The 22,909-nt window shown below is 44.9% G+C and overlaps 1 protein-coding gene across 4 annotated transcripts; it reads left to right on the top strand.

Annotated features, from left to right (window-relative positions):
- The first annotated feature begins 487 nt into the window (after window positions 1-487).
- Window positions 488-22,608, top strand: LOC120456840 (proteoglycan 4). Of its 4 annotated transcripts, none has more exons than XM_039643894.2 (4): window positions 488-956; window positions 17,781-18,063; window positions 18,203-18,505; window positions 18,571-22,608. In XM_039643894.2, the coding sequence occupies exons 2-4, from the start codon at window positions 18,006-18,008 to the stop codon at window positions 21,999-22,001; spliced, it is 3,792 nt and encodes a 1,263-aa protein (XP_039499828.1). In that variant the 5' UTR covers window positions 488-956; window positions 17,781-18,005; the 3' UTR covers window positions 22,002-22,608. The 4 variants fall into 4 exon arrangements, with proteins under 4 accessions (XP_039499828.1, XP_039499827.1, XP_039499829.1 ...); XM_039643893.2 differs by lacking the exon at window positions 488-956 and adding an exon at window positions 13,126-13,245; XM_039643895.2 differs by lacking the exon at window positions 488-956 and adding an exon at window positions 13,131-13,241.
- The last annotated feature ends 301 nt before the right edge of the window (window positions 22,609-22,909 follow it).

Raw genomic sequence — 22,909 nt, forward strand, 5'->3', positions numbered from 1 at the left:
AATAAATTCAATATACAATAAATCAAATCATCGAATGTGTATTTCTAGCATTGTGAGGCCATTTCCATTCCCATTGCAATTGAGCCGCGTTACTTGGGTCTCACTTGCTGATTCTACAACTGAATACAACTGATGATGATGTGATCTACACCCTACACCTGTGTAGCTGAAAATCTGATTTCCCCAAAGCCAGAACTCTGGCCGCACTGGGATACCCTTTTTTTGATCTTATGGCACTGGCTACTCTGCTTCCCACACTGAAAATGTTGGTCAAATTAATTGCGATCCCATTCGTAGGCAACGTGTGCAGTGCCAAGTCTCGGGGGGATCGGTTCCCCGGAGCTTGGGCTTCCAGGTCGGAGGGTGGTTGGGTGGCTGGGCTCTCCCGCTCGCTCTTGGTGCGAGCAGCTGCAGCAGCAGCTGAGGCTCAGTCAGCATTCAGCTTTCAGCTGAGCGGCTCGTTGGTTCAGTCGAGAAACGAGTTTCATGCCGAACGGACGCTCTCGCTGCGCCGATTTCTCGCGGTAGAAAAGTTGGGGAAAGAATTCGCCGAGCTTTGTTTATTTACATACGTTACATACGTTGCATACGTTACATGGCTTTTTAATTGGCCTGCGCGAGAGTGTACGAGTTTTCAAGTGTGTGCAAAATAATTTGCCTTATTTTGTGCCCTTCTGTTTTTTATTTTTTTTTTCACTTTTTTTGCTTGAAAGTGCCTACCAAAAAATTAACCAAAAAAGAAAGATAGAAAAGAGAGTATGTGTGAGAGAGTGCTAACCTGGCTGCATGCGAACTGACAGGAAATAGAGCGCCATTAAGCCAACAACAGTACATCACATCACATCACATCGCAGTACATCGCATCGCATTAGATCAGTTCAGGCCACATCAAAAGGCAGTTAGAACCATGGAAAGACGCGGCCCAAACAGATTTGCTAATTGAGGTCGTTGTCTAGGTAAGTTGTCAGTTGCTTCTTCTTCTTCTGCTTGGTTTCTTCTTCCGTTTTGCAGCAGCTCTGAAAAATTCACTTACAGTGGTGTTAGCAGTGCAACACCAACAGTAATAATACTGCCAACTAACAACGATCTGCGATCGGCGGATAAAGCTCCAAAACGGTAAATTATGCCGGTGCGCTGGGGGCAAAAAACTCGCCTGTGCTGCAGAATTCACACGTTGCACAGTGGGGCAAAGGATGTGGCAAGCTAATTGTCCATGTGCATAAAAACATGCTACTTATATTATATGTATATAAAGAACTCCGGGCATATCCATCCAATAATGTTTAGACTGTGTTTCTAACTGAAGAATTTAGCACTACCATGTCCTTTTTTTGTTGTTTATGAAACTGGGGAGCTAAATATGTTGAAACAGGTGAAATCAACTGGTTTGTTTTTTTTCCCTGGTTTTGTGTTTTTCCCCGCAGTCTGGGAAATTGCACCATCTTCAAGTGCGATTGCCCCAAGGTGCCCTGCAAAAAGCGGAAAATCAAAATGACAGATAGTCGCAGTTCGTCAGAAGAAAAAGCCACTGAGTCAGCAGTGAAAGCAGTGAATCGGATTGGATTGGATTGGTTTGGATCGAAAGCTCTCTCGACGCCACTTCCTCGTCGCCGATGCTTGGATATCTGAAGATCTGAGAGATCTGAAGAACTGACGGATCTGTTGGATCTGCGGAGTGAGAACCAGAATGCCGACGACGGGCGCTGTGATAATATAATTATCCAAACTGGCAGGCGGCCACATAACTGAACTGAACTGAGCGGCAATCAATGGTTTATGGCCATAATGATGCTGGCCCGATCGGCGATGAAAACCGCAGCGGAAACGGCATTATCGCGGCTTTCAGTTAGCTCCAAACTATCGATCAAAAAAGCAGGCAGCCATAGCTATGTAAGGTCGAAGCATGGCGGTTAAATGCATATTAAGTAATTTCCAGCAAGTGAGAAACTCGAAAAAACCAATAAACAGCCAGCTATAACGTAAATAGATACTTGTATGGCTCTATTTAGCGCATGTTTCCTTTTTCAAAACATTCGCAGCTTGTTTTTTTTTTGTTTTTGGTTCCGCTAAGGCAAATGGCAAGTGCAAAAATTTGTTGCGAAAATTGATTAACATCAAACTGGTTAGATGGAGATGGATGCGATAGGAGCACCCTCCTCTAATTTCCCCCACTCGTAAACCCGCAAATTTATGAAATAGCTGGTCAAAAGTTTTTAATTGAATCTCACATAAAACGCAAAAAAAAAAACATAAAAGAGCAAAAATGGAGGAAAAAATCAAAAGAAATAAAAAGCAAGACAAACAAAAACGCGGCGACAAAGACAACAAACGGTGATCATGATGATTGGGACATGAAGCTCGAATCTGCCGACGATTTTGTTTTCCCCCTTTTTTTTTGTATTGTATTTATACATTTTTTGTTTTTTAATTTTAATGTACACATACATATGGCGTTTATTATTTGGCAACTTTTGCCCAAGACTTTTCTCTGGGCAACTGATAAACTGGTTTTTGTATTAAAGTTTATTGAATTTTATACAACATTTGCATTGCTCCAGCCGCCGAACAATAAACAATTTCAGTGATTTCAGTGAGAAAACAAAAGATGCTTGGGCTTGTTGAGTTTGTCCACGCCATTTGACTCACCGTAGAATTGTTCTCATTCTGATTCTGAATCTGAATCTGTTTCTGAATCTGAATCTGAAGCTGATTCTCAGCGACGCGCAATAAGCTCGAGCACTTCCAGATTGAAAACTGACAAACCCTACCGAAAACCAAAAAAACCGAAAAATAAAAAAAGTGTCGGCCCAACAGCTGCCTCCTCGCAAGCGGCTCAAGCTTAAGTTCCCATCCCCATTCCCAGTCCAGAATTCAAAATGCGAACAAAAGAGGAGCAAACAAAGTCTTGGGTTACACACACTCGCTGAAGGAATCTGCTCTGCGCCTTATTTCCCTTCCGATTCGGATCACTCTCTTTTATTTTATTTATTTCCCACCTGGGCAACCTCCTCCTCCTTCCAACCCCAACTCCTCCTTCCAAAAGCCCCCCGTTGGGCGCCATTACTTCTTTATCTCGCGTTTTGTGTACCTGTCACTCTGCCGCGCGCTCCTCTCACTTTCGTTCGATTTTGGACAAGCCGCCACTGCGCGTTGAAGGGCCTTTCTAAATCTTTAATGGCCAGTCGCCGTCGATGATCCCCTTTTACCTTTGATACTGGGAATTCTGTGTAATGCGTTGTGTTGTGTACACAAAACTGCTACAACCTGTGCAACAAATGCGGGAAAGATAATAGTGCCGCTTCGGTAATTTGATTTTGGTTAACAGCTATTAGGTTAACAATATGTTTTAAATATTTCATGCAATCATACGTAAAGTCATTTGATGGCAGTTTTCCCTAAACTATCAAAGAGTTCCTAAGATTCCCCCCACCAGAAGACCACCTCATCTTTTCCCTTGGGATACGACGTTTGCTTAAAGACTTCCTCTATGATCTATAGCTATCATGTAATGCCTCTGCCAGGGGGTACTTGAACTTCCATTCTCCGTTCTCGATTCCCCATTCCTCCCATTCCCCATTCCCCACTCCCCCCATTCCCCATGCTCCAACTGACGCTCCGCTGGCGACGCTCGACGAACAATGGATTTCTTGTTGCTGCTGGATTCTACTATTCTTCAGCCCGCTCCCTATGCATTGTCTATATAATCCATGGGGCACACAAAGCCCATACATAGTAATTAGAATCATGCACGAGCATACCTTTGGCAGTATGTATCTGTATCCGTATCCATATCTGTATTTGTATCTGTAACTTTGTAGCTGTGTGTCTATCCGGGTGTGTGTGTGTTCAGAGTTCGCTGACTGTGACTGTGACTTTAACCGTTGGCGTTTGCGCCGCAGTCGTTAATTTAGACTCCGGTAATTATGAACGACAGAAGCGGACCATTTCCCCATTTGCCTCCAAAGCAATTCGACTCAAAGAATTTGATTCGAGTTTGGAGATAGCTGAAAGTCAGTCAAGTCAGCTGGTCGTCAATGCTATTAATCACTGGAGTTGGTCAGTTGAAAATTCAATTTCGTGGCCACAAAAAGTCGACAAATTAACGTCTTTTTAATTGCTCGTGCTGTTGCTTTGCTTGTGCTTGCGCTTGTGCTTGTGCTTTTTCTTTTGCCACGACAAAACATTCAACAAACAACAACACCAACAATGGCCAATTGTCATGAGGAGTCGTTGAACTCAAGAGCCCCCAACAACCAGAGTTTATTTTCCCCCCTTCTGACCAAACAAGGTATTTTTTTTCTTTTTTTTTTATGTTGGTGTTTGTGTTAAAAGTCGGGGACATCACAGTTATACAATAGATCAGCTGCTGATCCATCATTTTACTACACCATTAAATTGTGAACCGAATGCTGCAGTTGGCCTGCCGTTGGTAAAACAGAAACCAAAATAATGTAAAAAAAGAGTAGCATTTGACTGGGCATGACCTTGACAAGGGCAGCCGCTCAGCAAACGTGTTTGCTCTCTAAGCAAACCGGTATGCTCCCATCCCATCCCATCACATACCCTCCACTCCACTTGCCTCCTGCGAACCGTTGAAATTTTAGACTTTGGTGACGCTTCAAAGATTTCCCAACGCAAAAATTGTCACACGAAAAATGGGCGACGAGCTAGCAAAGCTGATTTTGTACCACGTGCCGCCAATGGCGAGAACCGAAGCATGAGCCGAAAGCATGCTTGCACAGCAGACTTGCTTGCAACAGAGCATTCAAGCAAAGCTGAACAGATGAACCGATGAACAGATGGAATGGAGATGGAATTAAACACCCTCTTATGGGCGGGCATGCATGAATAAACAAATAAAGCTCAGTTAATAGCAATGCAAGGAGTCAGCCAAATGGGAAACATTTGCTTTGCTATTTTGCTTTAACGCTTTCAAATAATTATGGGCTTTTTTTTTTTTTTTCTATTTTGTTTGTTTCATTTACTTAGTGGTACTTAACTTCGGCAAGCTATAAACTCTTTATTCGAGCTTGTTGGCTGTGGGAGTTGGAGTCGGAGTTGGTTATTTAAATTCACATAAGGCCTTGCTAAATATCAAGTGCAAACTGGCTATAATAAAGAACAACTTGGGAAAAATGTAGAAAAAGAAAAGTGAGATGTGTTCAGTCACGAAGTACAACTTGCTTTAGTTCACAGATCATTGACCAAATAAATGAAACCGATTGCTAGCTGCAACATTCCTCACTCGAAAGCTAGCCAGCTTTTCGAAATTCAGTGCTATTTGAGTGGCCTCCACTGTGCACATGGTACGCACTTGTATGCTTGTCTAACAATTGCAATTCGCTTCTTGTCGCTTCTCGTTTTTCCTTTTCAATTGCAATTCGACTCAATTGTGCCGAGTACGAAAGCGTTAAAAACTCGACATAAACACATATACATACACATATTCCAGCATTATTAATGCAGTTGACCGGCCACTGACCACCGGAGTGTATTGGTTTTTATTGGATTCATTGCATTTGAGGTGTTGTGGTGGAGTTTAAAAAGCAGTTTTGAAATTAGCCCAAAACGGGGTTTTCTGTATTTGAACTTGAAATGCGTGGTAATAATGTGTTTTCAGATCAGCGAACCGAAGTTTCTTTCGCTAGGCGGGACTTGCATAACTTATGTTTTACGTTTAGCCTTTGTTAGCTTTGATTTGTGTTATTACTTAATTGCTTTGAACCTGAAAGCTGCTGACGAAAATAAAATATAAAAACTGTTATTTATGGCGCGTCTTTATGCAAATCTTCAATGGCATTTACATATGATTTTGTGTAAATTCTGGTTTTCGCAAACCATTTTTTTTTTGTATTTTGTTTGACTGAAAATGCAAAACACACGCGCTGTCCAAAGAAATTAGGCAAAAAAACGCGTCCAGCTCCAGTTGACTTCATTGTCACCCAAAAAAAAAAGCGTGTTGACATTGAAAATGGCCAAAAGAAAAAAGGGGCAGAAAAAAAGAGACAAAACCAAAAAAGAAAATAAAAGAAAAGAAAGAGGAGAAGCGACGAAAGACGGAGACGAAGAGTTGAAATGGGATCGCATTGGGGCAAGTGGGTCAGCATGAAATCCACGAATGTTGGGCAAGGGCTGCAGAAACACGAGAAGACTGGGAAGAAGACTGCGGAGAAGACTGTGGAGAAGAAAGAGCGGCGGGCGGGAAGACGTGCGTGAAATACGCCCCAAATGCACAAAACAGATTTAGCCATGTATTGCATAATCATAGCAAATATCGATACGTGATTTGGCTTAGTTATTTGACATTTGTACATGCGAGTAGAAGGGGGGAATTTCAACAAAACTCAGGTAATGCGAGAAAAAAACTATGTTTTCTCTGTCAAGAACCTGCACGTAGAATACTAAATAGAACGATTGAATTCCACACACAAATTCTATACAAATTGTGTATCATTTGTTAAGCCCACACAACAGCGAGAATGGTAAGAACTATTTGATCAGTTGCTTTTGAGAAATAGTAATGTATAGTTATATACTGGGGAATCTATACCCCCGACGAAATCGCCTCTCAATCGATGTCTCATTTCGCCATCGGAGCACTCGCACATACTAATACTATGGATGCCAATACTACGGACAGCCCCAAATCGAAGCCCCCGATTGAAGTCCCAATGGGTTTAGCTAATGTCCCAAGCATGATGCCTGAGGACGTGCCTCACATGAGCGAGAGACGCTCCCAAAACACACATTTCGATCATTGTGCGAGTGTGTATATTGTGCATTGTATAATCTCGAGTTCGGAGTCCGGAGTCCGAGGCTCCAAGACTTGGACACTCGACAGTCAACAGTCGACAGTCGATATCTGCAGCCGGGAGCTACGTGACATGACTGTGGCATCGGCGGGTCTAATCTTTTATATAAGTGCAGGCTGCTGGAATTCCATTAGGCGAACTCCGAAAAGTGGCATATCGAAAAGCGAACCAGAGCTCAAATCAAGCGGCGCGGCGCTTGCGTGCTGCAAGTGTTGCAAGTTGCAAGTGCTTCCTGCTCAGAGAAGGCATGCAACACGCAGTGGCATCCAGTTGGGAGTGATCCAGCGGAGCGATCAGTGATCGGGGGGCCTTGGCCAACTTGTTTGGCCAGTATGCGAATCTGGCGAGAGAGACTTGTTGTCGATACGTTACACTGAGCGATTAATTTCTACTTCAAAAACCTCAAGTATACTGAGTCGTATTTGCAACGTACGTATTTTTCCTCTGTGCACCGCTTTTCGGGCAGAAAGTAAAACCCGCCACTTGCCACAGCTGTTTTTGGCCAGGTCTTTGCCAGGTTTTTTCGGCCAGCTCTAAAAGTCTAAGTGCCTTGGGTGCAGGTGACATACTTTTCTCGGCGGCCTGTCCTAAAATAATTTTACTTTTTCTTAGCCGCCAACTGGTTGCTTGGCTGGCTAACTACTTTCTCTGCCCTGATGGTGAATTTCTTGGCTGGTTTCTTGGCTGGATTTCTTGGCTGGATTTTCTTGCCGGATTTCGTTGGCAGATTTCTTGGCTTTGCTTTTCCATGGGGTCCATTTCAAGGTCAGCGACAGTCGTGTCCGTAGTTTCCCACCATCCAAAAGCTGTGACTTGCATTCGCAATGAATCTTAATGCCAGCCAGATGATGGCCATTATCTACCATGCAAATATATGGCTGACAGTTTTCGAGTCTCCGACTTGAGTCGAATCGAATCGAATCGAATGGAATCCGTTTCCAAGTCCGGGCAATGACATGCGCCTGGGTTTGTTCCCCCTTGGCTTTTTTTTCATACTGTTTATACTTTTTATACTTTTCATACAGCTTTATGCGTACTTTGGCATTTTGTTTGCGGAATCAGACTCCGAATCGCTACTGCATTCCAGGTGGTGTGAGCTCATCCATTTCGCGACTGGTCATCCGGCTTCTGGAGCGGATCACCAGAGTAATCGGATCCGATCTCTGCACCCAGGGGAATGCTGATCTGTAAGCTATCTGAACTGCATATACAGCATATAGTCGCCTGAAAGAACACCACTCCTCCTATGTCCACGCAATCTGCTCAAGATTTGCCAAAGAAAGTCTGTCTTTTCATACAATTTGTAATGGAAATGCTTAAAGTTAACTGAGCATTTTACTCATTTTTGGCCAGGCCATGTTCACCCACTAATTGGTGGTTCGCGGTGGCACCTGGCCACCTAGTTACCCATTCAGCTGTCCAATTTCATTGATAAACATTTGCCCATTTGCCCCACCCTCCCATACACACACACACACCTCCACACACACACACACACATGCATAGGCACATAGCCCAAAGGAAAAGAGAGCAATAGAGAATTAATTTGCGCCAAGGTGAGCCACATTTGTTCGATTCAATTTCGATTGGTTCAATGCACCCCGCCTAGTGGTGCAGTGGTGCACTTTGTGGTGCAGACACTCCACTTCCAAACTACGTCTGTCCACCAGTCCGCCAGTGCACCAGTCCATGATAAATCGGTTCAAATGGCCAAAACGAAGTTAGCCGCATTTTTGTTGCTTCGCCTGGCAAACAAATGCAGATACTTGCACTTACGGATATACAGATTCAAGATACAGATTCAAGATACATTTACGTGGATGGCATGGGCGGCGATTGTTCAATTCGAGTGGCAACCGGTTGGATGCGACGTGCAATTAAAAAGCGCGACCAACCAAGGCAATCTAACCACAGTTGAACATCTTTAAGCCGGACTAAGATGCGGACACTAGATGCGATTCCAACTGATGCGGAAACCTAAACACTTTCGGTGGCCTATTGGTAGAATGTATGACTTCAGCGACGACTTACAAATGAAAGCGTATAGAGGCAGAAAAACGGGTCAATCTGCAGAGGCTTCACTGTGACACTAACTATAATAGTAAGGCGAGGCGAGCTCATCTCGGTGTGGGACTAGATTGGAATGGATGGGTTTGGTGATCGTAGAATGGAGATGTCTGATTTGGAACTGCAGATGGGATTGGGTTTGAGCCACTTGTCGCGCACTTGTCGACGATTTCCTGTCATTATTTTGGCTGCATGTCAAGGTTGTTTGGCAACGGCAAGCCCAGGAGCTATAGTTATATATGAGTGTATGTAGCAGCAACACGCTGCAACTTGCGTTCGATGGTTGCAGTTGCATCTCAGCTGCCACAATGCAATTAAAGCAGTGCGTTAAACGTCTTTCAAATGAAATGCAAGCCAGTTATTACCCAAGTAAGAAAGCTGCCTAAGCCAGAAAGAGAGAGAGAGAGAAAGAAAGGGAGAGAAGAAAAAGTTGCTAGTTGGTAGGTGCGCGAGTAGCAAGTTGCAAGTGGCATGTGGCTGGTGCAGCTGCATTTCATTTCGCTTCACTTTCTTCCAGCTCGTTTTCCAGCCGTTTTCCAGCTCGTTTGGCCAGTGGGCGGGGTTGGAGATTTGAAAAAACCGGCATCCCCGTTTGCAATGTGGAAAATGCACTCCAACAAATTTGTTGTTAGCAGCACTTGGTCTGCAATTGCTTGTGCTGGATGTGTGTGGAGCTGGTGAGCTAGTGAGCATGTTGCTGCCTCTGTGGCAGTTGCCTGTTGCCAGTTGCAACACTCAAACACCCAAAAAATAATCATAAAAAACCCGATCTTGACAGGTTGCTTGACTATGCACCGTTGCCGTTTATTGAGCGGCATTTTCAGTGCTCTGAAGTTTCGAAAAGAAAAACAACTAAAAAAGCAACTGGCAGGTGGTCAGTGCCACGAAAGGGTATCCATTCAATGGGCTACACTAAATGGGCCAGCAACCGCAATTACTGAATGTTATTTGCCAAAATAGCAACAAACACACCACATACTCGTACTACAATTCTTGACCTCCAGCATCGCAAGTATTTCTTACTACACTTTGATCGCAGATAAGCATTATATCACGTTCTTGTTACTTACTACTTGTGACCCTAGTCAAAGTCCACAAGCAGCTGTAGATGCAAAAGTTTATAGCTACAAATACTCGTACTTCATAGATTAATAGACGACCATAAAGCAGCGATAGTGCTGGCTATGCACATACATATGTAATACAAGATGGATCAACATGTGTAAGTGGATATCTCCTGCCGCACTCCGCACTGCGAATTTGAAGACATGTGTGTACGCAAATGTCTGTGGCAGATTGAGCCACATTGAATTGTCCGGACGGCTGACTGCACTGCACTCGTAACTCGTAATTGAATCAGCTGCTTGCATCTGCAAGCTGCTTGCATCTCGTCGAATTGAAATCATCGCAAACGCAAACGCAAACGCATGCAGCTGTCAGTTTGGCTAAGACTCTCCAGACTGCATTACTCCAGTACTGCAGTTGACCCCATTCTGCGAACTAATGACTGACGTCAGAGTTGCAGTGCGAGTTGCTGCACAGAAAGAAGTGGAGTATAATTCATACTTCATAGCCTGGTCTTAAGGCTTACTCGGCAGAGTCTCCCTCTTCATTTTTACTTCATCTTACTATGCACGATACACACAAATCTGAAGTACTAGTTGTTTTCGCCAGTGTAGCTTGCCCATAAAGCCACTAGGGCGCTGACAATTGCCTCTGGCATTGATTGAAGTCTAATTAAAGCGAGACATGCAAAAGCAAACGGAAAAAAAAAGAACTAAATAAAAGGGCCATGGCTAACGGAGATTGTTGTGGCCCGGTATGTGGATCAACTCTTTTCTTAGCTATGCCGCACATTTTCCCTGGCAAACAAAAACAGTGAAAAGAAGGAGGGTTACTTTTCCGAGGCGTGCCACAAAATATTTATGACTGATTTGCCACAAGAAGAGATCTTTCGAGGCGACCTGAAGCAAACTGAACTGAGCTGCCACTGGCAGCCAATGATCATAACTATTATTACGCTGATCATATGGTTTTCATTGTCGAATTAGCCATCGCGAAACTTGTTTACGACTCGTTCCCTGTGTTCTTCTGTCTTCTTGCCGCTTTTCGAAATGAGTTTGTGCCACTTTTCGCAACAGCTACGAAATGAACAAAAAAAAAGAGAAAAAATGAGGCAAAGCCAAGTGAGAGAGTAGAAACAGCATAAGAATTCCCCAAATCGGGGTCACCAAGTACCAGACAGGAGGTCTTTGTCTGTTGTGTGTTGGCTGCTTGGAGAAATGCCTCAATGATACGATGTTACAATGTGTTATTGCGCTATTGCTACACATATCGACATCTAAATAGTACACGACTGAAAGCAACGCCCCCGTCTGCGCAGAAACCTTCACGACGACCGAAGACGCAGACGAAGACACGACTGTGTTAAGGTTGAGGTTATCACAGACCCCAAAACGTGCCCGTACAACTACAAATACTATACTATGGATGGAGATATGCCAGCTACAAGTACAACTAGTTATAAGTACAAGTGCAAGTACAAGTATACATCGAGTGCCAGATGGTATGGTGTTTGCGGCCGGTTAGTTGGGGTGTTCCAATGCTCCAATGTTTCAATGTTTTGGTGGCGCCCTCGAAAAATACTTCACCCATATCAGGCGTCCGAGAGAAAGACCAAATTTATTGGAATTGGAATTCTTCGCGTACGTTGTACATTATCGGGGCTTGCGATAATGCAGAACCGCTAATAAGCGAGTCAAACAGGCCTTAAGTGATCAAGATAGGCTCGGTCTGGCAGGAAAGTCATGCGAGATGGATGCGATACCATGATACCATAATAGCATGATAGCAGGCTAGCAGGTGGGAATCGAACTCTTACTACCCCACGAAGTCGACCGTTTGCTGATTAATCGATTCCCGAAACTGATTTAGTTTGCACCTAATATTGCTTTTGAAGCATTTGCGATCAAAACCACCTATTCCATAGTATAGTAATGTTTTGCGAATGGTTTGTGTAAAATCCCACTTCAATGTTTTCTATAGTTCATCAATGATTTTGTACACAATGTCGATTTTCAGCAAACTGAAATCAATTAATTTTCATTGCTAAGATGCACTTGATTAAATCGCAGAGCAAAGAAGGTGGAACACACCCTATAGCCACTCTTTCGGAATGTCAATTTATGGTGGTTCACCTATGTATGTATGATGTCATCAGAAAGGTAGTGTGCGTGTGCGTTTAGGTGAGGCTTCCTTCCTTTTTTTTTTTTTTTTTTATTTTCTTGGCTTTGGGCCGAAAATGGTCACGCAGGTCGACGTCGCCACTCCTGGCAGTGAAAAGCGTTGGTGGTTTGTCTTGCTATTGTTTTTACATTTTTAGCACAAGGAGCGCCACCTCTTAGCAAACTAAGAGAAGGTGGTCTGACTCCCACGCGTAATAGTAATAGTTAACTGCGATTGAAGGTCGTCAATCAGAACGCGAGACTTGCGCAACTCTGTCGGCGCTGCAGTCGGCGCAGCGCAGCTCATCATCATTGACTTATGCAACGCACATAGCTAAAAGCTTTAGTTCAGTTGGCCCAAGAGCAGCGACAAGTGAAGATACAGATACGCAGAGCAACAGATTCCAGATACCAGATACAGGTACCAGCTACCAGGCACAAGAGTGAACTACAAGTCCAGGCACAGCGCACTCTAAGAAACCACGATATCCTCAAAATATTCGTTCAGGAATCATAGGCTTTGAATCGCTAAAAAGTATCTGAAGATGCTTCGTATTCCTTAGTAACTCTACCCGAAAGTAGAGCGAGTTTCTTTAAAGTGGAAACGGAAAATACAGCTCACTATCAATGAAAGCGAAGTTTCAAGAATGAACAACCCAAAATGAATCAATAGAATTCTACGCAATCGTTCCAATTAGAAACGTCCAAAAATGAATCTCCAAGTTCCGGATTTCCAATCAGAAAACTTTAAAAACTTTTCGCATGCATTTTTCGTGTTTCCTTTCGCGTTACACTGTTGTTGTGCTCCTCTATCGTTTGGCATGGTCTGATAAGATATCATTAGAGAGAGAGCGGCTCTCTTCGATGGCTGTTGGCTCTACTATTAGAGAGTTACCGTTGTTTTATTATTGCCACTATTATTGTGGTCTCTTGCTTGCGTGTGTCGTTGCTTGTGTGTGTGTGTGTGTGGTGTTCTTCACGTGTGTGCGTGCTTCTGTGTTCTATGCATAATTTGCGCGTTTTTGTTTTCAGTTTTGTTAACGTCGTCGTTGTTAACGTTTGTTCGCAAAAGTTGCTCCTCTCCTCGTCTGGAAAGAGAGAGACAGCCAAACCGAAAAACCAAACACCGCTAGTCGCAGTTAGTACGTAATTTTTTGTTGTTTTTCAAGTTCGCCTTAATAGCTGAAGCTGAATTCTATTGTGCGTGCATCAATTTATGTACATATGTATGTATGCCTGTCTGTTTATGACAACGTGCAATTTGTCGCTGCACTCATGTATGTACATATGTAGCTGTATATATGTACATATGTATGCATGTGTGTAGGCTAGTGACGAGCAAAGGAAAGCCACGAACGGAATTCGAATTGGAATTGAAAGTGCAAAGTGCGAGGAGTGATTCGTCACTAACCTGACTAAGCAATCCTGCGAAACAACTGCAACCAATACAGCTGCGCTTGCAATAATATTAGCAGTGAATGGATATTGCAATTAGAAACTGCATCCAGGCCATATTCTCTCCACGTACTTAACACTTGAGCCGCTACTATTATTTTGAACACAGCTGTACGCGTTCGCCGCTTACAAAACAGTTGCTACTTTGTTATCTTTGTAAGACTAACGGCAAACTTGCCATAAGCCATAAGCGTCGGGCGATTTGTTTTTAATTAGCCATCAATGTTGGGATTTCAGTCGGCGGCAGAACCGCAAGAACCTGGCTTAAAGTGCGGACAATAGTCGGTCTATCGATTTTCACCAACTCACTTCTCACTTGGCCATCCCAACTGCCTCATTCATATTTAAACTTATTCTTTGGACTCGCAATCCATTACCAATTACCCATTACCATTTCTTTCTTTGGTGTCTCTTTCAGCGGTATTATGCCATCGATTCTAATTATTCTTTATCTCTATGGCGCTTTCTTGATTGATTTGTGCTTTGTTTCTTCACATTTAGTAACATAATTAAAATAATAGACCTTGCTGTGGATGTAGAACGCAGGGTATATTGGTTCCACGTAGAGTTGGTTATCTGCAGCAGTCCAATTTGCACGCTAGTACACACGTCACTCTAGAGAAGTGCAAAGTGCCATTGGATTACCCAATCGAATGTCAAAGGTACAGGTGTGACATCTCCTGAGCCATTCGATCCATTGCAGTGCTACGTGATAGCTGTCATTCATAGGCATACATATATATATAATAGTAGATATATATATTAGATATATATGTAGGTAGCATATGGTTGAGAACTCGAGGGGATCGCACATTGCAGAGTGAAGCGGCCTAATCAAGTGGCTCAAATTGCCGCACAAATTGAAATAGATAATGGCCCGCAAGTGACAGTGGCGACATTACGACAACGACGACTGCGAATGCGACTACGACTTAGCATATTCGGGATTAGTCATGCGTATCAGCAGGCTGATAACTCAAAACAAACTAAACAACCGAACAACCAAACAAATGAACAACCGAACAACAAGCGACCAGATAAAGTTGTCGCAAAACGAGTGACTCGAGAAAGTCATTCCGCAGGTTGGACTCACCAGTCCAGTGAAGCAGAATTAGCATAGCCGTCTGTCTAGCTGGATGGGTCATGATTATTGAAAAACAATGATGAGCACCAATAAAAAATTCCCTCACGTCCATTTGCCCACCAGTGATATCATCGCCTAACTTTGGATCAACCTCAGTCACTCAGTCAGTCAGTCAGTCAATGGGATCCGTTGAATGCAATGCCGAACTTCAATGTCAGTGTTATAGCCATTGATTCGCAGCTGCAAGATCTCTATATTTAAGCCCATGATGGAGCGATTCCCTGACATCCGACATGCCGACATTCCAACATTCCGATACATCCAATAATCACATCCGCCGAAGCCACAGAAACCCACAGAGCTGGCCCATTAATCATCCACTATTTGCACTTCTGATTCGGCTTATTTAAACATGGCTTATTTAAACGCGCTACTTGGGCCACCAAAATGAAATCAAATAAATGCCTCCATTTATTCGGGCACATGTCTAACGGTAGAAAGTTGCCAATTCGAAGAGTACACACAACGGAGCGAGAAGAATCGGCCTTTTAAAATGGCAAAAGACTCAAGTCGTGAAATTAGCATGCGATTATGGGAATCGTAGTTATTGCCCCCTGATGCAGAACCATCAAAGACCCAAATGGCTGGCGGTTTTAATGGTTCCCATTCAGAACCAAAAATACAAAGGATCTCTAGTGGGCTGCAAGCCATAAAACTTCTTGATGGCAACAATACAGAATATACACTAATTAAGTTTAACAAAACGCTAGTTTCGGGATTAGGGATGCTCGTTTTCAAAGCCAAAAGATACATGTTTATAATATGTACATATGTATGTATGTATGTAGCTAAGGTCGCTGATCAATCAAGTTCACACTGCGATAAGTGATCTGAGTTCGCCAGGTTTCGTAGACCTTGTTTCGGAACGATTGACTTGATAAACAGAGCTGGAATGGGAAATGGAAATTGCTCTGGGTCGTTATATGGCATATCACTCGTTGTTTGTCTGTTAACTGGGCTGCTCGTGTGAGAAGTGGGAATCGCAATCAAATCGATGGAGGGTTACTTAACCATCTCCAACCCGAAACACACGAAGCCAACGTGCCAAAGCAAACAGTTCAATTACGTCGGATTGTTCAGCTGCAGTTGTTAGTTGGTAGTTGGTAGTTGGCTCTGATTCACCGCTATATTCAAATGCTATATACCACACAAATATACATATATAGTAAAACTCGTACTAGGCAAAAGGTTCAGATAGCCAAGAGCTTATAGTTGGCCATAAATTTAAGCGTCTGCATAAAGATACGCATACAGTATGGCAATTGACAGAGTATAAAGTTCACGTGCCATCCACACACACAATCCGAGAGCAAATGAATTTTTATTTCAATTAGCCGGTTCACAAAGGCCCCCAAAAAAAACACTTAACGCCATTAGGCAGGCTCATTATTTTTGGCAACACCAACAGCCATGTTTATGGAACGTGATGATTTAAGGCAGAAACCAAAATAAGAAATAAAAAAAAAAACGTTTTTCATCGTCGCCCCGCGATAGCTGCGGAATTTCTACTTACTCATGTCTATTTCAAGGTAAACTTTAGTGACTGACTATAAAAGCGCTTGGACTAAAACAAATACAAATACATTGCCGTATTGATAGCCCAAAAGAGTTTGGTAAAGTTGGTTAACCGAGCGGGGAAATACCTGCTGGAAAGTAGGTATTCATTCGTATGAATGATATTCGGAAATACCTTCGAAAATCGTGTTTAAGGGGTACCAATTCTTCCAGCCGATTTAATGGCGATCGACGTGACGACTACAGGTTTGGGTTTTATATCTAATTAGGCTGTCTAATGGCTGGGCTAATTAGTCGGGGCTGTTCACCAAGAAGCAAACACAAAAACACAAATCAATTGGCTACAACAGGCTACAGTACGGGTCATTAGCATAAGTCCCTGTAAAGATTCCCTGCAATCAAAGTATATACATAAGTGCAAATAACTTCACCTTTGCTTTGAAAAAATAGGGTCAACAAATTGAACAAAATCAAAACACAAACAGCGTTCAACCATCATCATTTATTTGCATTTAATCTGTTATATTTGTCGTTCAGAAGGTTATTTACTGAATTGATTTCCCAATTACCGGCAACTATGCACTTCCTGTGGGAACTGCTTGCGATTAACCTTATAGGTTTGTTAAATTTAAAGGCTCAAAAAAAGTTCAAATCGCAGCACAGCAAATTAAAATGTTTGATTTTGATATGAATCTCTATATATTCCATATACCTTACTATATGTGCTTACAGAACTTACTTACTGAGGCCCAGGCACATGATCTCTTCTATTTCTCTCAGTGCACGGACAATAGAGCAGGTTGGTGCGGTGCTGCAACAATTGCCCGTAATTTGCATGGTCTTGCACTCACACTGCCACACCACCAACCTAACTATGTATGTCATTAGAACTTACTACTGAGTGAGCAGTGCCACGCCCCCTTCCATTTCGCCCCTTTGTATGTACATACGTATGTGCTTGATTGTAGAAGCACAATCGCCTTCGCGACTTCATTGCATTGTGTGCAAATGAAAATGACTCGCACGCGACAAAAAACGCCCGCGAGTCGCGCTCTTCTCAATGCCGCCGACGATTTCGATTTTCTCGAGCTTATCGCTAGCGATTTTGTATTTATATTTGTGTGGACGTGTGTAAGTGTGTGCCATTAAACAACCTGGCCGACAATTAAGCACTAAGCCAGGCGAAAAGGGCAAATAGCAGGGAAGAAAATGAATTGATAAAGCAAATACGTAGAAAGGAAAGGGAATTCCGTCAAGTCGACTTTGGAACATACTTTTGAAATCGAAATTGCCGTTTATTGGCAGGCAGCAAACATATAAGTCTGTTTTTTGTTTTGGGAGAGGGCATCATGGATGTGTTCCTCCTCGCTGGAATGAAACGCGTATGTGGCTAATACATAGAGACGGTATTGATAAGGAGCCAGAAGGAATGCCTTCCTCCCACCACCCACCTTCCCCTTCATCATCCTTATCAGCCAAGAATCCGATAAGGCCGCGCGCGTCTATTGTAATCGGAGCGCTTCTGACTCGCTTTCTTGCCTTCTGCCTTTTTTCCACTTGCAGATTTTGCAGCTCACAAATCGCACGCCATTTTCTAGCATGCTCCACGAATATTACGAAACTCGATCGAAATTTTGAAGCAACCGCCGAGTTGAGCAAGTTCAGACACGTTGCAAACGGACCCGGAAACGGAAGCGGAAGTCGCTGCAGGAGGAAGAAGCGGAAAACCAGCGAGCGAGCGAGAGAGAGAGAGAGAGGGTGAAACACTTGCGAAGCCACGCCCACAACATGAGCAGCATGAAGGGCGGCTTCTCCACACTGAACCGCTGGTTTGGCCGCAAAAAGGGTAAGTGGCCCAAAAGTAACAATTATGCTTTAACCAAAAACAGTTATTTAAGGCATTCATTAAGCGGATTTCATTCAAGAGATCCATGGCCATGAACACCCAAACATCTTAATCACTGTATTTGCATTTTGTATTTCAGACAAATCCGGCACTGGCAGCTCCTCCATGGGCAAGTTGTCCAAGTCGTCGACGCAGCTGCACCATCTATCCACGGACACGGACCTAAACGAGACTAGTCAATTGGAGTACAACCGGATAACGCCGGTGCCCGCGGCCACCAGCAATGCGCCCTTCGAACAGACCTTCCGAATCACCGTCCTGCTGCCGAAGGATCAGCTCTTTGTGGCCCGGCTGGGTGCCCGGGTGCCGCTGAGCAAGCTCCTGTCGCTCGTCTGCGACAACAAGCAGCTGGACGCGGACAAGTACGAGTTTCGCAGTCCAGGTAAGTGCATCTATTCCTTTGATTTCCCCAAACAAAACTACCTTTCCTCACTTCTCTCCTCACAGTGGATGCTAGTCAGGTGTACAGTTGCGAGTCAACGATCGGAACAGTGGGCCTCTCCGAGATTCGGCTGTGCCACAAGTCGGAGTCGTATGACAACTTCAATCCGGATGTGATGCACAAATTCCAGCGCACCGGAGTCGCTCGCGACTCGCTGAGCAGCAGCTCGGACTTCAGCAGCAGCCGGCACTCGAAGGTCACGGCAAAAACGCCGAGTCCGTACAGTTCCAGCAACTCACTGAACTCCATGGACTCCACGGGAATGAACTACACGCGTACCCCGGTGGTGGTGCCGCCAGCCAAGGTACTAGCACCACCACCGCGCAAGAAGCGAGCCGCTCCACGGCCACCAAGCCAGATATGCATTCCAGAGCAGTCTGTTCCGGATATTCCGGCTGCCAGCTTGAAGAGCGAACCCGCCTATGCGGTAATTGTCAAGCGACCCCAGCTCTGCATGTCCACGCCCAATCTATCCGGTGCCGTGGAGTTGGACTGCAATGGAAACAGCTCAAAGTCGCCGGATGAGGACTCAACGGATGGCCATTATGCTACATTGGAACTGAAGCCTCCGATTGCCGGCGGTCCAGAACCAACGCCCCGGAAACGTTTGCTGCAGATCAAAAAGAAAACGGCACCGGCTCCGCCGCCGGACTTCCAAAGTGGGGGAGACAACATATCACTGGCCTCCCTACCGGAACCGGTGACACCCACCCCGAATATTCCGCAACCGGCACCTAGAATAACCACGCCCTTGCCCATTGCCCCGACAGCCAATCCTCCACTTCCAAGTCAGCCCCAAGTAAATGGCATTGGATCACCGAATGGCAACGTGTCCAAAGTCCTACTGAACAGAACGCCCACCCCAGAGCCGCGATCCTTGGGCAGTGCCACAGAGGACGATGACAACGATGCGGCTTCAAAGCAAGCTGATTCCGGCATTGGAGAGCCAGCGCCATCGCCTTCCGTCACTCCCGAACCAGAGGCGGAGAAATCACAGCAGGAATCGAGCTCCGAGGACGATGAGGCCATCAAGGTGTACAATTTCAAGCTGTGCCAGACATCCAAGAAGCCTGAACCAACGACAACCAGTCTGGCGGAACCTGCAGCTCTGACCGCCCAGGAGTGCGAGGAAGTGGATATCCAACACGTGGAGCAGCCGGCGAGCATAACAAATGGAAATCTGGCCACTCCCGGTAGTGAAAGCTCGATCACCTCGTGGAACTACTCGGTGCCCATCTCTCCGCCACCCGACTTCTCCGATCAGCAAATGCAGAAACGCAATGCTGGTTCGGTAAGTCCTGGCTCGCCGCTGGACGAGATCGTGGATGAGCTGGCCACCATAATCAACCAACAGCGCCTGGACACGTTGATTAAGAAACAACCCGATCCCCAGCTGGCTGAAATCGAATCGGCCAAACCAAATCGATTGGCCAACTTCAGCATAACTACGGCAAAAAGTACGACCAGAATTGGACGAGCTGACTCCTTTCAGGCAGGCGGCGAGACGGAGGTAACCGCGCCTGGAAGAGCTCTAAGTCATCGCAGCTCCTCGCACGTCTCGCTAAACAAGCTGGAGCAGAATGGCAATGGTTTGGGCCAGAGACGCTCCTCCAGTGAGTTGAGCATTGGTGAATCACCCTCATTGCAAAGTCCGGAGGTGATCAAGACCATCTTGAACTCCAGAAAGAACAGTTTGGCTGAAGGCGGAGGCAGTGCAGCTACGCCTGTTACAGACCAACCAAAGATCATTAAGGCGCTGGAGAGCATGGCCAAAGAACAATCATCAGTGGATGGTGTAACAGTCATCAGCTCCTCTCGTACCCACGTCACCCACGTACCACAGTCACCCACGTCTGTACCGAAAAATTCGAATCCTGATGTTGTGCAAATCACATCGCCTGCTGTCAAAGCTGTGCAGGAAGCCTATCCATCCTCACCCGTACTGCAGAAGTCATCGCCTGTACTGCAGAAGTCATCGCCTGCAGTGCCAGACCAGCGATCTTCGTCAGTTGAAGGGCCATCGTTACCGCCTGCTGTGAAGCCTGTCGAGGAGCAAGCTACTTCGTTGCCTCCAAAGGAGACAGCCGTTCAGAAAGAATCGCCGCCACCTGTGGCCAAGAAGGAGGTACCTCTTCCTGTGGCCAAGAAGGAATCACCTCTTCCCGTGTCAAAGATGTCTCCGCCAGCTGCCAAGAAGCTGCCAGAGCCCACCCCAACAGTTCAAGCAGTCAAGGAGGAATCCGCAACCAATGCCCAAAACGCCCAACCGACGATAACTCCGCCAAATACCCCAGCCACGCCAGTCAGTCCGGTTAACTTGCGAAACGCCAATGAGAAGGCCGTGGTGGAGAATGAATCAAGTCAGCGGATTGAACCAGCTCCGAGCTCCAAGCCGCTGCCAACCACATATCGGTATTCCGGACCACCGAGCATTAATTTCGCCACCTGGAGCGAACGACCCAAATCGACAGTGGCCATTAAGAACGAAGGCGACTACATCTTTGGCGGCGCAGGCAAGTCGCAACAGGTGACTTCACCGCCTACCAAGCTCACCATCGAAGTGGCTTCACCCATTCTAAGAATGGGTATTCCCCAGCGAAAGGAATACCACGTTCCCATTACGGTTAAGCCACTCATAGATGAGATCTTGGAAAATCAACAGCAGGAGCAGAAGGAGAAGCCGCAGGTCCAGCAGCTAAAGGAGCAAGATATCGTAGAGGAAACCTTTTCAGTTCAAGTAAAGCTTAAGACGCCGGTAAAACCTGTGGAAAAACGCATCGAAAATCGCATAGATCAACTGGCACAGGTCCAAAATCCACTTCAAAACCATTCCTCCACATTACCGCGTCCAGCCAAAAGCAATCGCTTCACTCTACCCGCTGCCAAAGCCAACCAGGTGGCTAACAACTTGGCCATGAACTCCCTGCCACGCCCCGTTTCCAGTTTGGAGAGGAACAAACCACCGCCGGTGGAAGCCAGTCCTGCACCAGCTCCCTTTGGCCAGAATACTCTGCGCCGCACCGGGTTCAAGGAGCGTATGTTGGCCAAGGAACAGCAGGAACACGAGCAGGCCCTGAGAATAAGGGTGTCCGTAAACGGAAGCACTCCATCTGCAGCTGCCGCGCCCAAGTCCCCGCCAGAAAGCAAACCAGCACCGCCGGCGAAAAGTGCGAACGTGGCCTTGAGGTCCACCAAAGTGGAGCTAAAGCTCCAGGAGCCGGAAACCAAGCCGGTGAGCCTTCAGGTCAAACTCAAGCCCACATTGCAGCCAGTGGCCACGCCCTCGCCGCCGCCGCCGCCTCCCGTACAAGTGGTTCCGGCTCTGAAGCCCGTGAAAAGCAACGGTGGACGCAGTGGTCCCACCACGCCGGATCAGCGCTCCCAACTGATGGACGCGATACGGAATTTCAAACGCGAGGAGCTCAACCGATCCTGAGTTTTCATAAATAAACTGAGGAAATCAACTGAAGTCAGGCGGAAAATCACAGAAGCAGCGCACAAGTTATATATTTTTTAAACCGTTAACAGTACATTTTGAGTGTTGAGTTTGTAAATAATTTCGAAAGAGCCAAGATTTAGTAGAACTTATTTTCACCCCATCCCCGCGCTTCTGAAGCGCCCCTCCCCCATTTTTTTTTAACTAATCTTAGTTTTTGTTATGAACTATGTAGTTTTTTAAAAAGTTTGTTTTAGTCATTAGGTCACAAGAGAACCCAAAAAAAAAAACACATTAACAAGAAAAACGAAAAGCGCAAAATTTATCTATATAAATATATATATATAAATATCTATGTATGTTATTATGCCGAAATAATATTTCGTACGTCATAGTGAAATATAGTAACCAATTTTCTAACCAATGGGACTGGTCTACTTAGTCGTGTCAAACAAACAAATAAAAACAAACGATAGCGAAAGAAACTAGCCCAAAACCGAGAGTTAATAATGCTAATAAATTATTCTTAAACAACTGCAGTTGATGCGCTGATGTATATATGTATGGCATTGTATTAAACTGAATAAAATAAAAAATAAAAACTGAGGTTATATGCGGTTTTCGTTGCGACTTGAAATTGGCGGGTAAAAATGTGAGGGTGCCGGTATTCTCTTAGTGGGAAGGATCGTTATTAAATCACGATCATCTGACCTGAATGTCTCAATAAGCCAGCATTCTTTTACAAACAAAACGAGGGATAATTTATAACAATTTATAAAAACTTGCCTTTTAACAGTGATGTTTAAATAGTCCGCTCTGTTAACAGCTGCGTGCTCTGTTAGCCACTGTTAGGCCGTAACATCGATAACTGTGCTGTGGCGCACCATATGATTTGCTGTGCGATATGG

The sequence above is a fragment of the Drosophila santomea genome, chromosome X (assembly GCF_016746245.2).
Source record: "Drosophila santomea strain STO CAGO 1482 chromosome X, Prin_Dsan_1.1, whole genome shotgun sequence".
Classification (NCBI taxonomy): Eukaryota; Metazoa; Arthropoda; class Insecta; order Diptera; family Drosophilidae; genus Drosophila; species Drosophila santomea.